This window comes from Salvelinus alpinus, chromosome 28, assembly GCF_045679555.1.
Source record: "Salvelinus alpinus chromosome 28, SLU_Salpinus.1, whole genome shotgun sequence".
In the NCBI taxonomy this organism is placed as follows: Eukaryota; Metazoa; Chordata; class Actinopteri; order Salmoniformes; family Salmonidae; genus Salvelinus; species Salvelinus alpinus.
The window spans coordinates 33310092-33325860 of NC_092113.1; the positions used below are offsets into that span (position 1 = coordinate 33310092).

Consider the following 15769-nt stretch of genomic DNA (forward strand, 5'->3'; position numbering starts at 1 on the left):
AATCCACTGTTCATCTGGTGTGAAGAGCATTCTTCCTATACAAAGTCATTATTTTTTTAAAGCATTGCATTGTCATTTATCAGTGCAATCTCAGGAGGAAAAATAGATGAACATATCAAGAAGATTTCATTGACATTTTTTTTCCATCTTCGTAACATTGTAAAAATCTGAAACTTTCTGTCCAAATACTATGCGGAAATGCTAATCCATGCTTTAGTCACTTGTAGATTAGACTACTGCAATGCTCTACTCTCCGGCTACCCGGATAAAGCACTAAATAAACTTCAGTTTGTGCTAAACACGGCTGCTAGAATCTTGACTAGAATCCCCCAAAATATATCATATTACTCCAGTGCTAGCCTCTCTACACTAGCTTCCTGTTAAGGCTGGGTTGATTTCAATGTTTTACTGCTAACCTACAAAACATTACATGGGCTTGCTCCTATCTATCTTTCCGATTTGGTCCTGCCGTATATACCTACACGTACGTCACAAGACGCAGGCCTCCTTATTGACCCTAGAATTCCTAAGCAAACAGCTGGAGGCAGGGCTTTCTCCTATAGAGTTCCATTTTTATGGAATGGTCTGCCTATCCATGTGAGAGACAGAGACTTGGTCTCGACCTTTAAGTCTTTATTGAAGACTCATCTCTTCAGTAGGTCCTATGATTGAGTGTAGTCTGGCACAGGGGTCTGAAGGTGAACGGAAAGGCACTGGAGCAACGAACCGCTCCTGCTGTCTCTGCCTGACCGGTTCCCCTCTCTACACTGGGATTCTCTGACTCTATTATGGGAGCTGAGTCACTGGCTTACTGGTGCTCTTCCATGCCGTCCCTAGGAGGGGTGCGTCACTTGAGTGGGTTGAGTCACTGACGTGATCTTCCTGTCTGGGTTGGCGGCCCCCTCGGGTTCGTGCCGTGGGGGAGATCTTCGTGGGCTATACTCAGCCTTGTTTCAGGGTAGTAAGTTGGTGGTTTGAAGATATACCTCTAATGGTGTGGAGGCTGTGCTTAGGCAAAGTGGGTGGGGTTGAACATCTTGGCAATGTACTGTTATAATCTCCACCCGGCACAGCCAGAAGAGGACTGGCCACCCCTCAGAACCTGGTTCCTCTCTAAGTTTCTTCCTAGGTTCCTGCCTTTCTAGGGAGTTTTTCCTAGCCACCGTGCTTCTACATCTGCATTGCTTGCTGTTTGGGGTTTTAGTCTGGGTTCCTGTATAGCGCTTTGTGACGTCGGCTGATGTAAAAAGGGCTTTATAAATACATTTGATTGATTGATTGAATACCCTCTAAAGCTAAAAGTATTTTTCACGTCACGCTATTATCACATTCAAGCCAATAATCTAGAAGTGCAATCCTCCATTAGATGTAGCAGCCTCGTCTACCTGACCACCTCAGTCGAGTCCTATCCTTCACTGGACATGGGTCAACAGTCTGATCTGCACCAGTATTATAAGGCCCCTATTAGCTTTCTTCTTAATCTCCATGGTTAAAATCTGTAACCATCCACAGTGAAGGATCCACATCACCTAAGGCAGGATATTTCATGTTCATAAATGTCCTTTACACATGATCACATACTCCATCATTACATTAACAGTTGTAAACAATATGCCTTCTCTCAGTCACAGCAAGATCATCCTGGGTTACTTCTATGTAACAGTTAAGGCAATGGGTGTCTCTCTGTGTGTAATCTGGTGCAGAACAAGCAGCCCATGTCACCTCAAAGAAGCAGACACCCCTGCCTTTCCCTCGCCCCACCCACCCCCTTCACCCCCAGCCGGTCTCAATTCACTCCCACTCCCTTGTAATGTGGACGCAATACAGTGAAATCTCCACCACTACACTGGTTATACCTATCCAGACCCTTTAGATCCACCACTACACTGGTTATACCTATCCAGACCCTTTAGATCCACCACTACACTGGTTATACCTATCCAGACCCTTTAGATCCACCACTACACTGGTTATACCTATCCAGACCCTTTAGATCCACCACTACACTGGTTATACCTATCCAGACCCTTTAGATCCACCACTACACTGGTTATACCTATCCAGACCCTTTAGATCCACCACTACACTGGTTATACCTATCCAGACCCTTTAGATCCACCACTACACTGGTTATACCTATCCAGACCCTTTAGATCCACCACTACACTGGTTATACCTATCCAGACCCTTTAGATCCACCACTACACTGGTTATACCTATCCAGACCCTTTAGATCCACCACTACACTGGTTATACCTATCCAGACCCTTCAGATCCACCACTACACTGTTTATACCTATCCAGACCCTTTAGATCCACCACTACACTGGTTATACCTATCCAGACCCTTTAGATCCACCACTACACTGGTTATACCTATCCAGACCCTTTAGATCCACCACTACACTGGTTATACCTATCCAGACCCTTTAGATCCACCACTACACTGGTTATACCTATCCAGACCCTTTAGATCCACCACTACACTGGTTATACCTATCCAGACCCTTCAGATCCACCACTACACTGGTTATACCTATCCAGACCCTTCAGATGTGTAAACATTGAAGGGGAAGTGCTAAGGGGTAGGGCAGTTGGGACCGGCTCTCCCCCTTCACTCCCGTCCTCAGCCCACCTGGTGCTCCCGTCCTCAGCCCACCTGGTGCTCACCGCGGATGATGTGCGAGGTGAACTGGTAGCGGTCGCAGCTGCAGTGGCCACAGACGTTGCACTGGAAAGGCTGGTGGAATCCGTGGCAGCCCATGTGGATGGTGAACATCACGTGATCCAGGAAGAACATGCGACAGTGCTCACAGTGGAATGACCGCACCGCTCGTCCCTCCCCGTCCACCACCTGTACCTGTATAGAAGCTTCCCCGGAGATGGATGGTGACCCTGGACCAGGGCTCCCCGATCCCTTCACAGTGGTGGGGATAGTGGTGTCGGTGTACCCTCTCTCCCTCTCTATATCTGGGTCTTGGGCGTGTCTGGGATTGGGGTTTGGACGGCGGTCGCGGCGGCTGCTGGGCAGGGCTGGGGCTACGTACTGTAGGTTAGGGAATAGGTGGTGGTTGTTGGAGTTGCTGGTTGGAGCTGTAACACTGGTGCTCTGCTGCTCCTCTGCTGTGCTCTCTGTGTCGGACTTGTCTTTGAAATCATGGCAGCCATTGCTGGGGCCCTTGCTGTAGCCATTGCTGACCGTGGGGCTCTGACCTGAGGGTATGTCCTTGTGTCCCTCGCCTGCTTCCCGTCCAGCGAGCTCCACAAACCTGGCCGCTACCCCACCTCCACGCCCACCTACGGCTCCATTGACCTGGGGACCCAGAGGAATCGGGTGGCTGTAAACAGAGCTGATGACTGGGCTGGGGTCAGACAGGCAGGCAGAGTAGGGCAGGGCCAGCTGAAGGGGCTCAGACCCAGGGTCCTCATCACCTCCATACCTGTGGAGATACCTGCCCCCCATCCCCACTAACCCTGCAGCACCAGCCTCTCCCTCAAGGTGAGAGTTGGGTGCAGAGTGCAGATCCCCATCCTTTTCCTTTTCAGGACCAGGGGACAGTTCAGAAGTTATATCAGGCTCGTTGAGCCTCATGTGCTTTTCTCCTGTAAAGAAAAGGGCACATCAGTGTTGACAACCTCAGATTCATAAGACTATCATCATGTTATAGCACTGTTGGGTTTCAAGACCTTCAGGAACATGGACATATATAAACAGGAGAAAACTCACCCAGAAACTTCTGTGGAGTGGACCTCTTGCGTTTGGTGATGGTGTTCACCAGTCTGTCTATAAAAGACAGTTTCTTAGTGGACGGCTGGAGGACAGCCTGTGGCTCAGACATCGGCTCCATATCTGGGGACAAAACACAACAGACTCTGTTCAAATACACATTGACATCATAATGCAAAAACAGATGTGTGTTTTCTGGTTCACAGTGACTTTGTCCAGTGAGCTCAGACTGAACTAACACAACATGAAAGAGCAAAGTGTATTTCTGTAATCTTGTGTTTGTGTGGATGATGACAGTCAATGTGTGTTACCCTGTACATTTGACATTAGGAGTCTGTGTGTATGTTACCCTGTGCAGTGTGTTCAGTGCTGAGTGCTGGCTGATGGTTCTGTAGACTCTTTAGGTAGTTCTGGCAGCGTTCAAGGTGTTCTTCCAGGGTGATCCGTTGCTTGTAGCTACGACCACAGTAACTGCACTTGTAAGGTTTACCCACTGTCAGAGAGGGCACTGCAGCCCAGAAACACAGCAATTCATGGGTCAGTTAATGGGTCACGCATGCTTCTCTTTTGGTCTGTTTTGGTCAAATGAGATCTACAAAATATGACCAGACTATTGATATTGTGTCCTAGGAAAGTTTGTTATTTCTGAAAGTAAGTCAAATAAAAAGTTACATGTAGTTGTGCATAATTTAAGTTTTATTACACCCTTTAATACTTGTTCATGACCTAGACGTTAGCCTACCATATGGAAAAGAAGCATGAAAATACAATATGAATCTTGTATGGCAGAAGTAGATTATTTGCACAAAAATCTAGTAAGAATCAGGTAAGATACAAATACATTGTTTGTATGTACAGTGGGGAGAACAAGTATTTGATACACTGCCGATTTTGCAGGTTTTCCTACTTACAAAGCATGTAGAGGTCTGTCATTTTTATCATAGGTACACTTCAACTGTGAGAGACGGAATCTAAAACAAAAATCCAGAAAATCACATTGTATGATTTTTAAGTAATTAATTTGCATTTTATTGCATGACATAAGTATTTGATCACCTACCAACCAGTAAGAATTCCGGCTCTCACAGACCTGTTAGTTTTTCTTTAAGAAGCCCTCCTGTTCTCCACTCATTACCTGTATTAACTGCACCTGTTTGAACTCGTTACCTGTATAAAAGACACCTGTCCACACACTCAATCAAACAGACTCCAACCTCTCCACAATGGCCAAGACCAGAGAGCTGTGTAAGGACATCAGGGATAAATTGTAGACCTGTACAAGGCTGGGATGGGCTACAGGACAATAGCCAAGCAGCTTGGTGAGAAGGCAACAACTGTTGGCACAATTATTAGAAAATGGAAGAAGTTCAAGATGACGGTCAATCACCCTCGGTCTGGGGCTCCATGCAAGATCTCACCTCGTGGGGCATCAATGATCATGAGGAATGTGAGGGATCAGCCCAGAACTACACGGCAGGACCTGGTCAATGACCTGAAGAGAGCTGGGACCACAGTCTCAAAGAAAACCATTAGTAACACACTACGCCGTCATGGATTAAAATCCTGCAGCGCACGCAAGGTCCCCCTGCTCAAGCCAGCGCATGTCCAGGCCCGTCTGAAGTTTGCCAATGACCATCTGGATGATCCAGAGGAGGAATGGGAGAAGGTCATGTGGTCTGATGAGACAAAAATAGAGCTTTTTGCTCTAAACTCCACTCGCCGTGTTTGGAGGAATAGAAGGATGAGTACAACCCCAAGAACACCATCCCAACCGTGAAGCATGGAGGTGGAAACATCATTCTTTGGGGATGCTTTTCTGCAAAGGGGACAGGACGACTGCACCGTATTGAAGGGAGGATGGATGGGGCCATGTATCGCGAGATCTTGACCAACAACCTCCTTCCCTCAGTAAGAGCATTGAAGATGGGTCGTGGCTGGGTCTTCCAGCATGACAACGACCCGAAACACACAGCCAGGGCAACTAAGGAGTGGCTCCGTAAGAAGCATCTCAAGGTCCTGGAGTGGCCTAGCCAGTCTCCAGACCTGAACCCAATAGAACATCTTTGGAGGGAGCCGAAAGTCCGTATTGCCCAGCGACAGCCCCGAAACCTGAAGGATCTGGAGAAGGTCTGTATGGAGGAGTGGGCCAAAATCCCTGCTGCAGTGTGTGCAAACCTGGTCAAGAACTACAGGAAACGTATGATCTCTGTAATTGCAAACTAAGGTTTCTGTACCAAATATTCAGTTCTGCTTTTCTGATGTATCAAATACTTATGTCATGCAATAAAATGCAAATTAATTAATTAAAAATCATACAATGTGATTTTCTGGATTTTTGTTTTAGATTCCTTCTCTCACAGTTGAAGTGTACCTATGATAAAAATTACAGACCTCTACATGCTTTGTAAGTAGGAAAACCTGCAAAATTGTCAGTGTATCAAATACTTGTTCTCCCCACTGTATATTCTATATCAATATTGAAATGGTGTATGTTTGGCCTTGTATGACATATGAAAGTGGCCACTTTCCTACATGGATATTGTATGACATATGAGACAAAATATGACTTATATAAGTCATCTATGAATTTTATAACAAAAGTGTATTGTTTTTATACACTGAGTATGCCAAACATTAGGAACACCTCCCTAACATTGAGTTGCACCTCCCCTCAATTCAACAGCCTCAATTCAACAGCCTCAATTCAACAGGGCATGGACTCTACAAGGTGTTGACTAATGCTCTTATATCTTTTGTCTTACCCATTCACCCTCTGAATGGCACACATACACAATCCACATCTCAATTGTCTCAAAGGTTAAAAATCCTTCTTTAACCTGTCTCCTCCCCTTCATCTACACTGATTGAAGTGGATTTAACAAGATACATCAATAAGGGATCATAGCTTTCACCTGGCCAGTCTATGTCATGGAAAGAGCAGCTGTTCTTCATGTTTTGTATACTCAGTGTGCATTTTCAGGTATGAGTTTCCATGGTTAAGTCTGTGCAGCACCTCCTACTGGACATTTGATTAATCTACAGCTATGCCTTTGTCTCCCATCCAGGGTTTTTACCAAGTCCAGCCCTGCTTAACTTTAAAATCTGTCACTGACTATTACCAATGTTCTATTGTGAGAATGATTATTGAGTGAGCCATTGTAAAGGGTAAATTAAATCTAACTATACTTTACAAGTTATGTATCATCAATTATACTATTTATACCTAGATTTCCCTCCCCCTTCTCATCCCCCTCCTTCTCCTGCTCCTCCCTCCACTCCTTCTCCTCCTCCCCTCCACCTCCTGCTCCTCCCTCCACTCCATCCTGCTCCTCCCTGCTACTGCCCCCCCCCCCCCCCCCATCCTCCACCTCCTCCTTAGAAAGCTTACCTTACATGTCTCTCGTATGTGTTTTATATTTCTGTCTAAAGGTTACCCACCCATATAAGTCAGATATTACAAGAATCTTCTATTCATGTTGTATGTGTATTTGTTGCCAAGTTCCAGGTAGAAGATAATCATCTTGTTAGATTCTTCTATATCTTTTCCATATGGGACAATGTCTCTCGTATGTTAAAAAAAAATAACTGAACTAAATGACTACCGCCCCGTAGCACTCACTTCTGTCATAATGAAGTGCTTTGAGAGACTAGTCAAGGATCATATCACCTCGACCTTACAGGCCACCCTAGACCCACTTCAGTTTGCATACCGCCCAAACAGGTCCACAGACGATGCAATCGCCATCACACTGCACACTGCCCTATCCCATCTAGACAAGAGGAATACCTATGTAAGAATGCTGTTCATTGACTACAACTCAGCATTCAACACCATAGTACCCTTCAAGGTCATCATCAAGCTGGAGGCCCTGGGTCTCAACCCGCCCTGTGCAATTGGGTCCTGGACTGTCTGACGGGCCACCCCCAGGTGGTGAAGGTAGGAAACAACATCTCCACTTCGCTGACCCTCAACAGTCGGGCCCCACAAGGGTGTGTGCTCAGCCCCCTCCTGTACTCCCTGTTCACCCACGACCGTGTGGCGACACACGCCTCCAACTCAATCATCAATTTTGCAGATGACACAACAGTAGTGGGGTTGATTACCAACAACGACGAGACAGCCTACAGGGAGGAGGTGATGGCCCTCGGAGAATGGTGTCAGGAAAACAACCTCTCACTCAAAGTCAACAAAACAAAGGAGATGATCTTCAGGATGGAACTTCAGGAAACAGCAGAGGAGAGGGAGCACCCCCCTATCCACATCGAAGGGACAGCAGTGGAGAAGGTGGAAAGTTTTAAGTTCCTCGGCATACACATCACAGGCAAACTGAAATGGTCCACCCACACAGACAGTGTGGTGAAGAAGGCGCAACAGCGCCTCTTCAACTTCAGAAGACTGGGGAAATTTGGCTTGTCACCCAAAACCCTGACAAACCTTTACAGAGGCACAATCGAGAGCATCCTGTCAGGCTGTATCACAGCCTGGTACCGCAACTGCACCGCCTTCAACCGCAGGGCTCTCCAGAGGGTAGTGAGGTCTGCACAACGCATCACCGGGGGCAAACTACCTGCCCTCCAGGACACCTACAGCACCCGATGCCACAGGAATGCCAAAAAGATCAAAGACAACAACCACCCAAGCCACGGCCTGTTCACCCCGCTATCATCCAGAAGGCGAGGTCAGTACAGGTGCATCAAAGCTGGGACTGAAAGACTGAAAAACAGCTTGTATCTCAAGGCCATGAGACTGCTAAACAGAAATCACTATCTCAGAGAGGCTGCTGCCTACATTGAGACCCAATCACTGGCCACTTTAATAAATGGATCACTAGTCACTTTAAACAATGCCTCTTTAAATAATGCCACTTTAATAATGTTTACATATCTTACATTACTCATATGATATGTATATACTGTATTTTATACCATCTATTGCACCTTGCCTATGCCGCTCGGCCATCGCTCATCCATATATTTATAAGTACACATTCTTATTCACCACTTTAGATTTGTGTGTATAAGGTAGTTGTTAGGAAATTGTTAGATTACTTGTTAGATATTACTGCATTGTCGGAACTAGAAGCACAAGCATTTTGCTACACTCGCAATAACATCTGCTAACCATGTGTATGTGACCAATCAGATTTGATTTATATAATACATGGAACATTTTTTTTAATGTGTAAATGTTACCCACCCATATAAGTAATATATTACAAGAATCTTCTATGAATTTTCTCAGTGTATTTGCTGCCGTATCTATTACTAACATGTTCCAGATATATATATAACCTATATAAGAATCTTGTTTAATGTGTGTGTATATATATATATATATATATATATATATCTCTTTTCCATATGGGTATGGACTCCCCCTTCTCTGTGAATTCCAGAAATTGTTCTCTGTTCCACACCTTTGACGTTTTAAAACACCCAACTTGTCACCGCAATGTTCCACCTTTACCGAGCAGTCAGAGACTGACGTCATTTCGCCGAAATCTGAGGTTTGCAAGTTTGCTTTTCTTTGAAACTGAAATTATTTGTTCAGAACAGCAGGCCCACCATGCTCTGCCTGTCTCTATCAACACCTGTTGAATGCATGTCTTCATTAAATTGAAAAACACCAACAGGACATCCTGTTTTGAATACTTTTAAATGTCATATTTTGCACGTGTGGTAAAGTACATTCCTGTAAAGACAATAGATATTTGTCTATTTCCTCTGAGCCCCACTCTAGAGAGATGAATGGACTTTTTTGCAAGAAATATATGATTTTGTTGTTCTAAATCCAATTGGACCCCAAAAAATTATTGAATTGAAGACACTGTGAAAACAGATGACTCGCTATTACAATACATTGTAATTACACAACACAGTGGGACTGCGGCTGGTAGCAGCTCTATTCCCCATCTGGTCCCACTGAGCCCACTTAGAGCCCAAATGGTCTTACCAGTTTCCTGGCTTGATATTAGAAAGCAGGCTACTGTGTCTTACCAGTGTGTGTGCGGATGTGTCCAGAGAGTGCGTCCCGGCGGCGGCAGGCATAGTTACAGAAGGGACATTTAAAGGGTTTCTCTCCAGAGTGCAGCTTTATGTGACGCAGCAGGTTCCCCTTCTGGGTGAAGGAGGCTCCACACTGGGTGCACTGGAACGGACGCTCACCTGACAACAACATGGGCAGTCTTTTTTTCCAAATCCTACTATCACCTTGGAACAAAGCAGTGGAGCAATATTCAGTCAAAATGTATGGACCATATAGACACCATGTAAAGAAAAGTCAAAGGGTTCATGTTGATGAGGAACACAAAGACCTCCTATCAGGGTTGGGGTCAATACAGTTTTCAGTTCAGGAAACTGAATAGAAACTTGCCCGTTGTTTTCTAGGGGGATTTTTCAACCTACTCTGCTGTCTGTTTATCTGGCCTCACCTGTGTGGATGCGCTTGTGCACCATCAGTACATTTGGCCCGATACAGTTCATTCCACACACGTCACATTGGAGCTTCCCATTGGGCAGTCGGATGGGACCAGGGGACGCAGGCTGAGGACTGGCCAGCTCCCCGTAACCACTTCCTGCACTCCCTGGACCCACCCTTCCTCCCAGCTCTCCACTCCCTTCTTCTATTGTGTCCTCTCTGTCATCTCTCTCTCCTTTTCTCCTCTCTGGCTGTAGAGCACCAACAGGCTCATTGTCACTGTCCTCCTCTACCTTAATAGAGTTCACTGGGTAGAGTGGAGACAGGGGAGAGACACTTTGTTCAAAACCTTCATCATAACTTAGCATATGGAACGGTATAGGGAAAGGGATGGGAAATGTATTTTGTTTTATTGCAATGAAGTAAATCTTTATAAATTGAAATACCAAAATGTATCATATGGAAATAATTCCTCAAGTGAGATAACTGCTGGTGTTCTTTATAACTTTCAGTCAGTTTTGCATGTGATATATTATACAGTACATTCAATAGGTTATATACTGTAGATCACAGATAAGAGACTTAAAAAGATGACTGACCACTGAGAGATTGGTTGAGAGAGGACTGTTGAGTTCTCACGGCCAGAACCCTCAGACCTCCGCAGAAATCACCATGCTCCGTCGCTGTCTCTCCTCCACTGGCTGTGAAGTGAACACAATGTAATGTTGGGACATTTGATGCCGTTTTATGTCATTATACTGGATACACTGCCTGTCCTTTAGGACACCTACAACACCAGGTGTTGCAGGAAGGCCAAGAAGATCATCAGCGACCCCAGCCACCCGAGCCATGGCCTGTTCTCCCCGTTTCCATCACTCAGACGTGGGCAGTATAGGAGCATCATGGCAAAAACTGTCACTCTGGCCAATAGCTTTTACCCCCAGACCATCAGGCTGCTGAATAGCCACCACTAGTCAGCTACCTGCTCTCCCTGTCCCCATCATTACATTGTTAATATGTATATATTATTACTTATATTATTATCCATTTTTATTATATTGGTAATGTTTTATTTCATTTTGTCCTGCATTGTTGTATCTCGGAGGTCAATAATTTCACTGTACCCTGTAATTACATCTGCAACCCTGTACATGTGACTATTAAACTCTCTAATCTATCCAGTCTTTAAAATACTTTTAGTTTTCTGCTTACCTGACATATATGAATGTCCATTGCAGTCATCAGCATTCATTCTCTCACCAGCTGCCTGTGGCACAGAGACAAAAACAGACAAGTCAGAGCAAAGATATGGTCCAACTCATGAGATATCCTAGCATACAACAATCTTCATCTTATCTTAAGTACACCCACCTGTTTTAAAACAAAACAAAAAATGCCATTTTGGATACCATTGTATGATGCTCACCATGTTAAATGTATCCTTTGCAGTATATTTATTTTGGTTCAAATATGTCTGAAGCCCAATGTAAAGCTGCAATAAATGCAGTATTAAATTGTTTCACACGAGTCTTTGTATTGTGTGTCTAACTGGTACTTTGCTCTAGTCTATCTAGATTCACCTATCCTCAGTTGCCAGGAAATGCACATATGAGAAGATCAACATTTATAGTCAGTAACTGCTTGAACTGCCCTCCCTCCTACACCTACACATACCCAGGAAATGTGGGGTATATGTTTGATCACATTTCTCTGGTTTATCATCATGGTAGGTATATCAATTATAACATTTCATTAGTTTCATATATTTTAAATATTGCATGGATATTCTAATCAGAAACAAAGGTAACATTTTGGTTACTGAGTGAGCCTGACGGGGCCATCGTAAAACCAATCATCCATTAGCAAAAGTAGACATTGGAGCAGTAGACAAAAGGGGCATAGCCGCAGGAAGATGTTTTGAGTTTCGGGGCGAGTTGGGGACAGAATCTATAATCACATTTGAGTAGTGACATACAGTTGAGCAGACACATTTTTAGGATTTCCACAGGCCTTTTATAAATGCATTTCATGCTATTCTATGTCATTTACATGATAGAAGACATTAGTAGAATATTTTTTCATACCACACAAATGACCAAATGCAAGTAGGATACAATTTTTTAACTTAATTTTTAGTTTTTCTTATTTATAATAATTTGTTTTATCATTATTATTATTGTATATCATTGTTATTATTGTAGGCCTGTTTATTAATCTAAACCAGTTTTTTAAAATATGCAAAACATAATTTGTTTTTGTTGGCATTTTTGTTGTCTAAATTAAGTTAAATCTGTATTTTTAATTGTGTGCCCCGTATTTAGTTTTAGTTATAAGTAAGCCTTTTGTAAAATAAATATCATTAGCCTATTGCTATCATTTATTGGGTTACAGTTGGCACTAGTCTTTTTTGGTTGTTGCTGCAATCTAGCCTGTTCAAAACTTTTGTGAAGGTTTAAACCAGTTCGCAAGTGTTTGGTTTCATTCTGTTGAGCCATTTGCTTTGGCCAAATTAAGTTCCAACTGTAACGTTGTGTTTGCTGTTATACAGTAATATCCTGCTCGTATTTTCTCTATAAACAATGGCTTGACTTCCTTTGATATTACCCTAATAAAGTTTAGAAACTTTTGTGAAGGTTTGGTGTGGTGTGGCTTTTAGCTTACACTGCAGGCCTATGATATGAAGACATTGTGCACCAGCAAACAATATAATGCTTATCTTTCAAAAAATATTTGGATAAAAAAAATTACGAAATAGCCTCCTTCTGTATGTCTATATCTGTTTAGCAGATATCTGTATAGCCTATCTGACAAGGATAAAGAAACGCATGTTGGTGTTGTAGCATGCTGCCGGTCTCTCTCGCTCTCTCTCTCTCTCTGGGCCTAAGCTTCTCTTTGTTTATATTTGTTTTATAGTAATATCATACAGCCTATAGGCCTATGCATACAATGCGCTGATGCATTTAGTGCTCAAATCTCTGACAGCTGAACAGTGAGGTGGACAAGTATTGTTTTAGGAAAGTAAAAACCAATAAAACAATAGGCTATAAAGTTTTGCATATGCTACACATCGAAACACAAGGAATAGTGTTTTTGTAATTTGTTATAGGCTGTTTTTAAGAACATGTAAATGTGGCTCATTTGGCCAAAATCCTAATTTATTGATAGCGTGTCAGGCGCCACATTTTACAAAAGGAAACACACACACATATACACACACATATATATAAGTTAATTTTATAGACTAGTACATACACAGTATAGGCTGCACTAGTCTATTAACTTTCCAGTGACACTGACTCACCCAATGATGAAGATAAAGCATAGGCTACTCACCTGTGCTGACAAATGAGCTTGTGCCAATATCTCAAGATAACCTACTTTGAAAAACAGTGCTGTTTGCTCAGAATCGGCCTTCCTGACAGTAAGTGCTTGTGATAAAACTTAACCCACAGGTTAACCCACCCTCAAATTGTATTTGTTACATTCTCCGAATACAACAGGTCTGTAGACCTTACAGTGAAATGCTTACTTACAAGCCCTTAACCAAGAAGCTAGACGCTATTGATCCTCTGTATATAAATGATGCTCTCGGGTGTAGTATTTTGACATTTTTATTTATGTCTGTCCAGACAGGAGTAATACCATTTTGGGGGGAATAATTTTTTATAAGAAAATTTTGCCAAAATTATTTCAATTTAACCCGCAGCACCGCTAGTTCCCGCAGATATGAGCAGGGGCGGTACAGAAGCTACAGGCGCCTGTACCGCCGCTGCGGTGTGCCAATCATATTCATGGGAGACATTCGTCTCGTTAGATGGGAACTTCCCCATCCGAAAATGACACGTCAAGCTAGCAATACTGTTTCTTCTGAGCCGTTGCTATGGCACCCACCACCCGACAAATGCCATACATCTAAACTAGTCCGAAACACATCCTTGCCAAAATGTCACTTTTCATGTCATACCTTCATTGTTAGCAAATGCATCACTATCTTCCTTACCTGGTGAAAGACTATTTTGTCGTTTTTAAATGTCAGAATATCTGTTTGTTGATATCTTTGACGACGGCAGCATATCCGGAATCTTCTTTTACCTGGGAATCCCGGTCGTCACTAGTTAACACAGCCACAAAGTCATACATCCCGCCTATTTCTACAATATATCTATTTAAGATCAGATTTTAAACATAACCGTAACCACATAGTAACCTTATGCCTAACCCTAACCTTAAATTAAAAATAAAAGCACATTTGTATTTTCATAAATTTTTACGATATAGCCTTTGTGCCTGTGTTATCTAGTGGAAATCGGGAATCCCAGACAACTTCCGGGCCCATGCTGGGATAGTGTTTCCACTAGTTACTACAGCCACAAAGTCAAAAGGGACTATCGTAAAAATTCATAAAAACAAATATGTGCTTTTTGGTCTTGATTTAAGGTTAGGGTTTGGTATAAGCTTAACAGTGTGATTAGGGTTTGGGTTAGGTTTCAAATCCGATTTTGTGTGTAGTTTGTGAGATGTGTAAATACTGTTTTTTGCATTTTGTTGTGTTGCTTTTTGTGCTATTGCTGTCTGTCTGCATGCTACGGGTTGCTTGTCATATGTTGCTCTGCATGTGCTCACTGCTCATTGTTTGTTTGTATTGTTATTGTAATTATTTAAATAGCTTGCCAAGGGACATGGGGTTGAAAATTAGCCGGCTGGCTAAAACCGGCACTTTTACTGAAACGTTCATTAATGTGCACTGTCCTTGTAAAAATAAACTCAATGAAGTAAAGTAGAAATATACCGGGTTTAAGACTTTGGGGCTGTGGTAACTAGTGACGATCGGGATACCGGGCGAAAATACAACAGATAACCTGATCATCAGCCAGTGATTGCCGAAAACATAGATGCGTAATAATGTGAGAAACAGCTGATTTATTCAGCCACCAAAAACTAGCCTAAATATTTGTGCATCAACCATGTGTGGTGTGGTTGGTAATGCAGCACTTTAAGCTACTACTAGTGCATTCATTGTCAATCATTAGGGTGATGCAATTGATGATAAAAAAGGAGGCAGGTAATTGACAACAGATTTGAATGAAAGGTAATTAACTGTGTGAATGTACTTAATAATTTATACTGTGAAGAGTGAAGCATTCCCAATCCATAGGTGTTCTACCAGAAGATGGCAGCTAACACCACCAAGACTACCCCCTACACAATGTATGTTCTGTGAGCTGCTCTGGTGTTCAAATGAAGTATACTAGTCATGTTACAACTCCCTGTAAAGTATGTTCATCCATATATTTGGTACATTTCATGACTCGAATAACGGGCTGACTGTAGATCCTTTTAGTGAAACCAGCTATAAGCCACGTCATTGGCATTGCAGGGTTGACAAGGGTCGAGGAGGAAAATCACTTATTTCAATAGAGGCTTCTGAGCAGAATCTGATAGGCTTCCTGGATCTGTATAAACACATTCTGGGACTTTTCCATCTTGCTGCCAGGGATACGTGTAGTTAATTGTTATCTCCTCCATAAAGCTGCCTCATTCACTGATAACAGCTGAAACGCAAAACATTTACATAGTATGAGGTGGGCACAGAAGGGCATGCTAATTGATATATGGCAAATAGA

At 43.0% G+C, this 15769-nt stretch overlaps 1 protein-coding gene across 1 annotated transcript; it reads right to left on the reverse strand.

The window, feature by feature from the left end:
* Window positions 1–1790: 1790 nt before the first annotated feature.
* Window positions 1791–14244, reverse strand: LOC139558006 (zinc finger protein Eos-like). Its single transcript, XM_071373377.1, has 8 exons — window positions 14146–14244; window positions 11358–11412; window positions 10745–10846; window positions 10159–10452; window positions 9725–9892; window positions 4077–4235; window positions 3728–3850; window positions 1791–3603 (listed from the first exon to the last, which is right to left on the reverse strand). The coding sequence occupies exons 2-8, from the start codon at window positions 11395–11397 to the stop codon at window positions 2651–2653; spliced, it is 1839 nt and encodes a 612-aa protein (XP_071229478.1). The 5' UTR covers window positions 11398–11412; window positions 14146–14244; the 3' UTR covers window positions 1791–2650.
* Window positions 14245–15769: the final 1525 nt, after the last annotated feature.

Excerpts from the sequence above, each read along its gene's own strand:
- LOC139558006 (XM_071373377.1), bottom strand. The coding sequence starts at position 11,397 with ATGAATGCTGATGACTGCAATGGACATTCATATATGTCAG. Across the intron at positions 3,851-4,076 it reads CACTGAACACACTGCACAGG|ATATGGAGCCGATGTCTGAG; the intron begins GTAACATACACA and ends TTTTGTCCCCAG. Across the intron at positions 3,604-3,727 it reads CACTCCACAGAAGTTTCTGG|GAGAAAAGCACATGAGGCTC; the intron begins GTGAGTTTTCTC and ends TTTTCTTTACAG.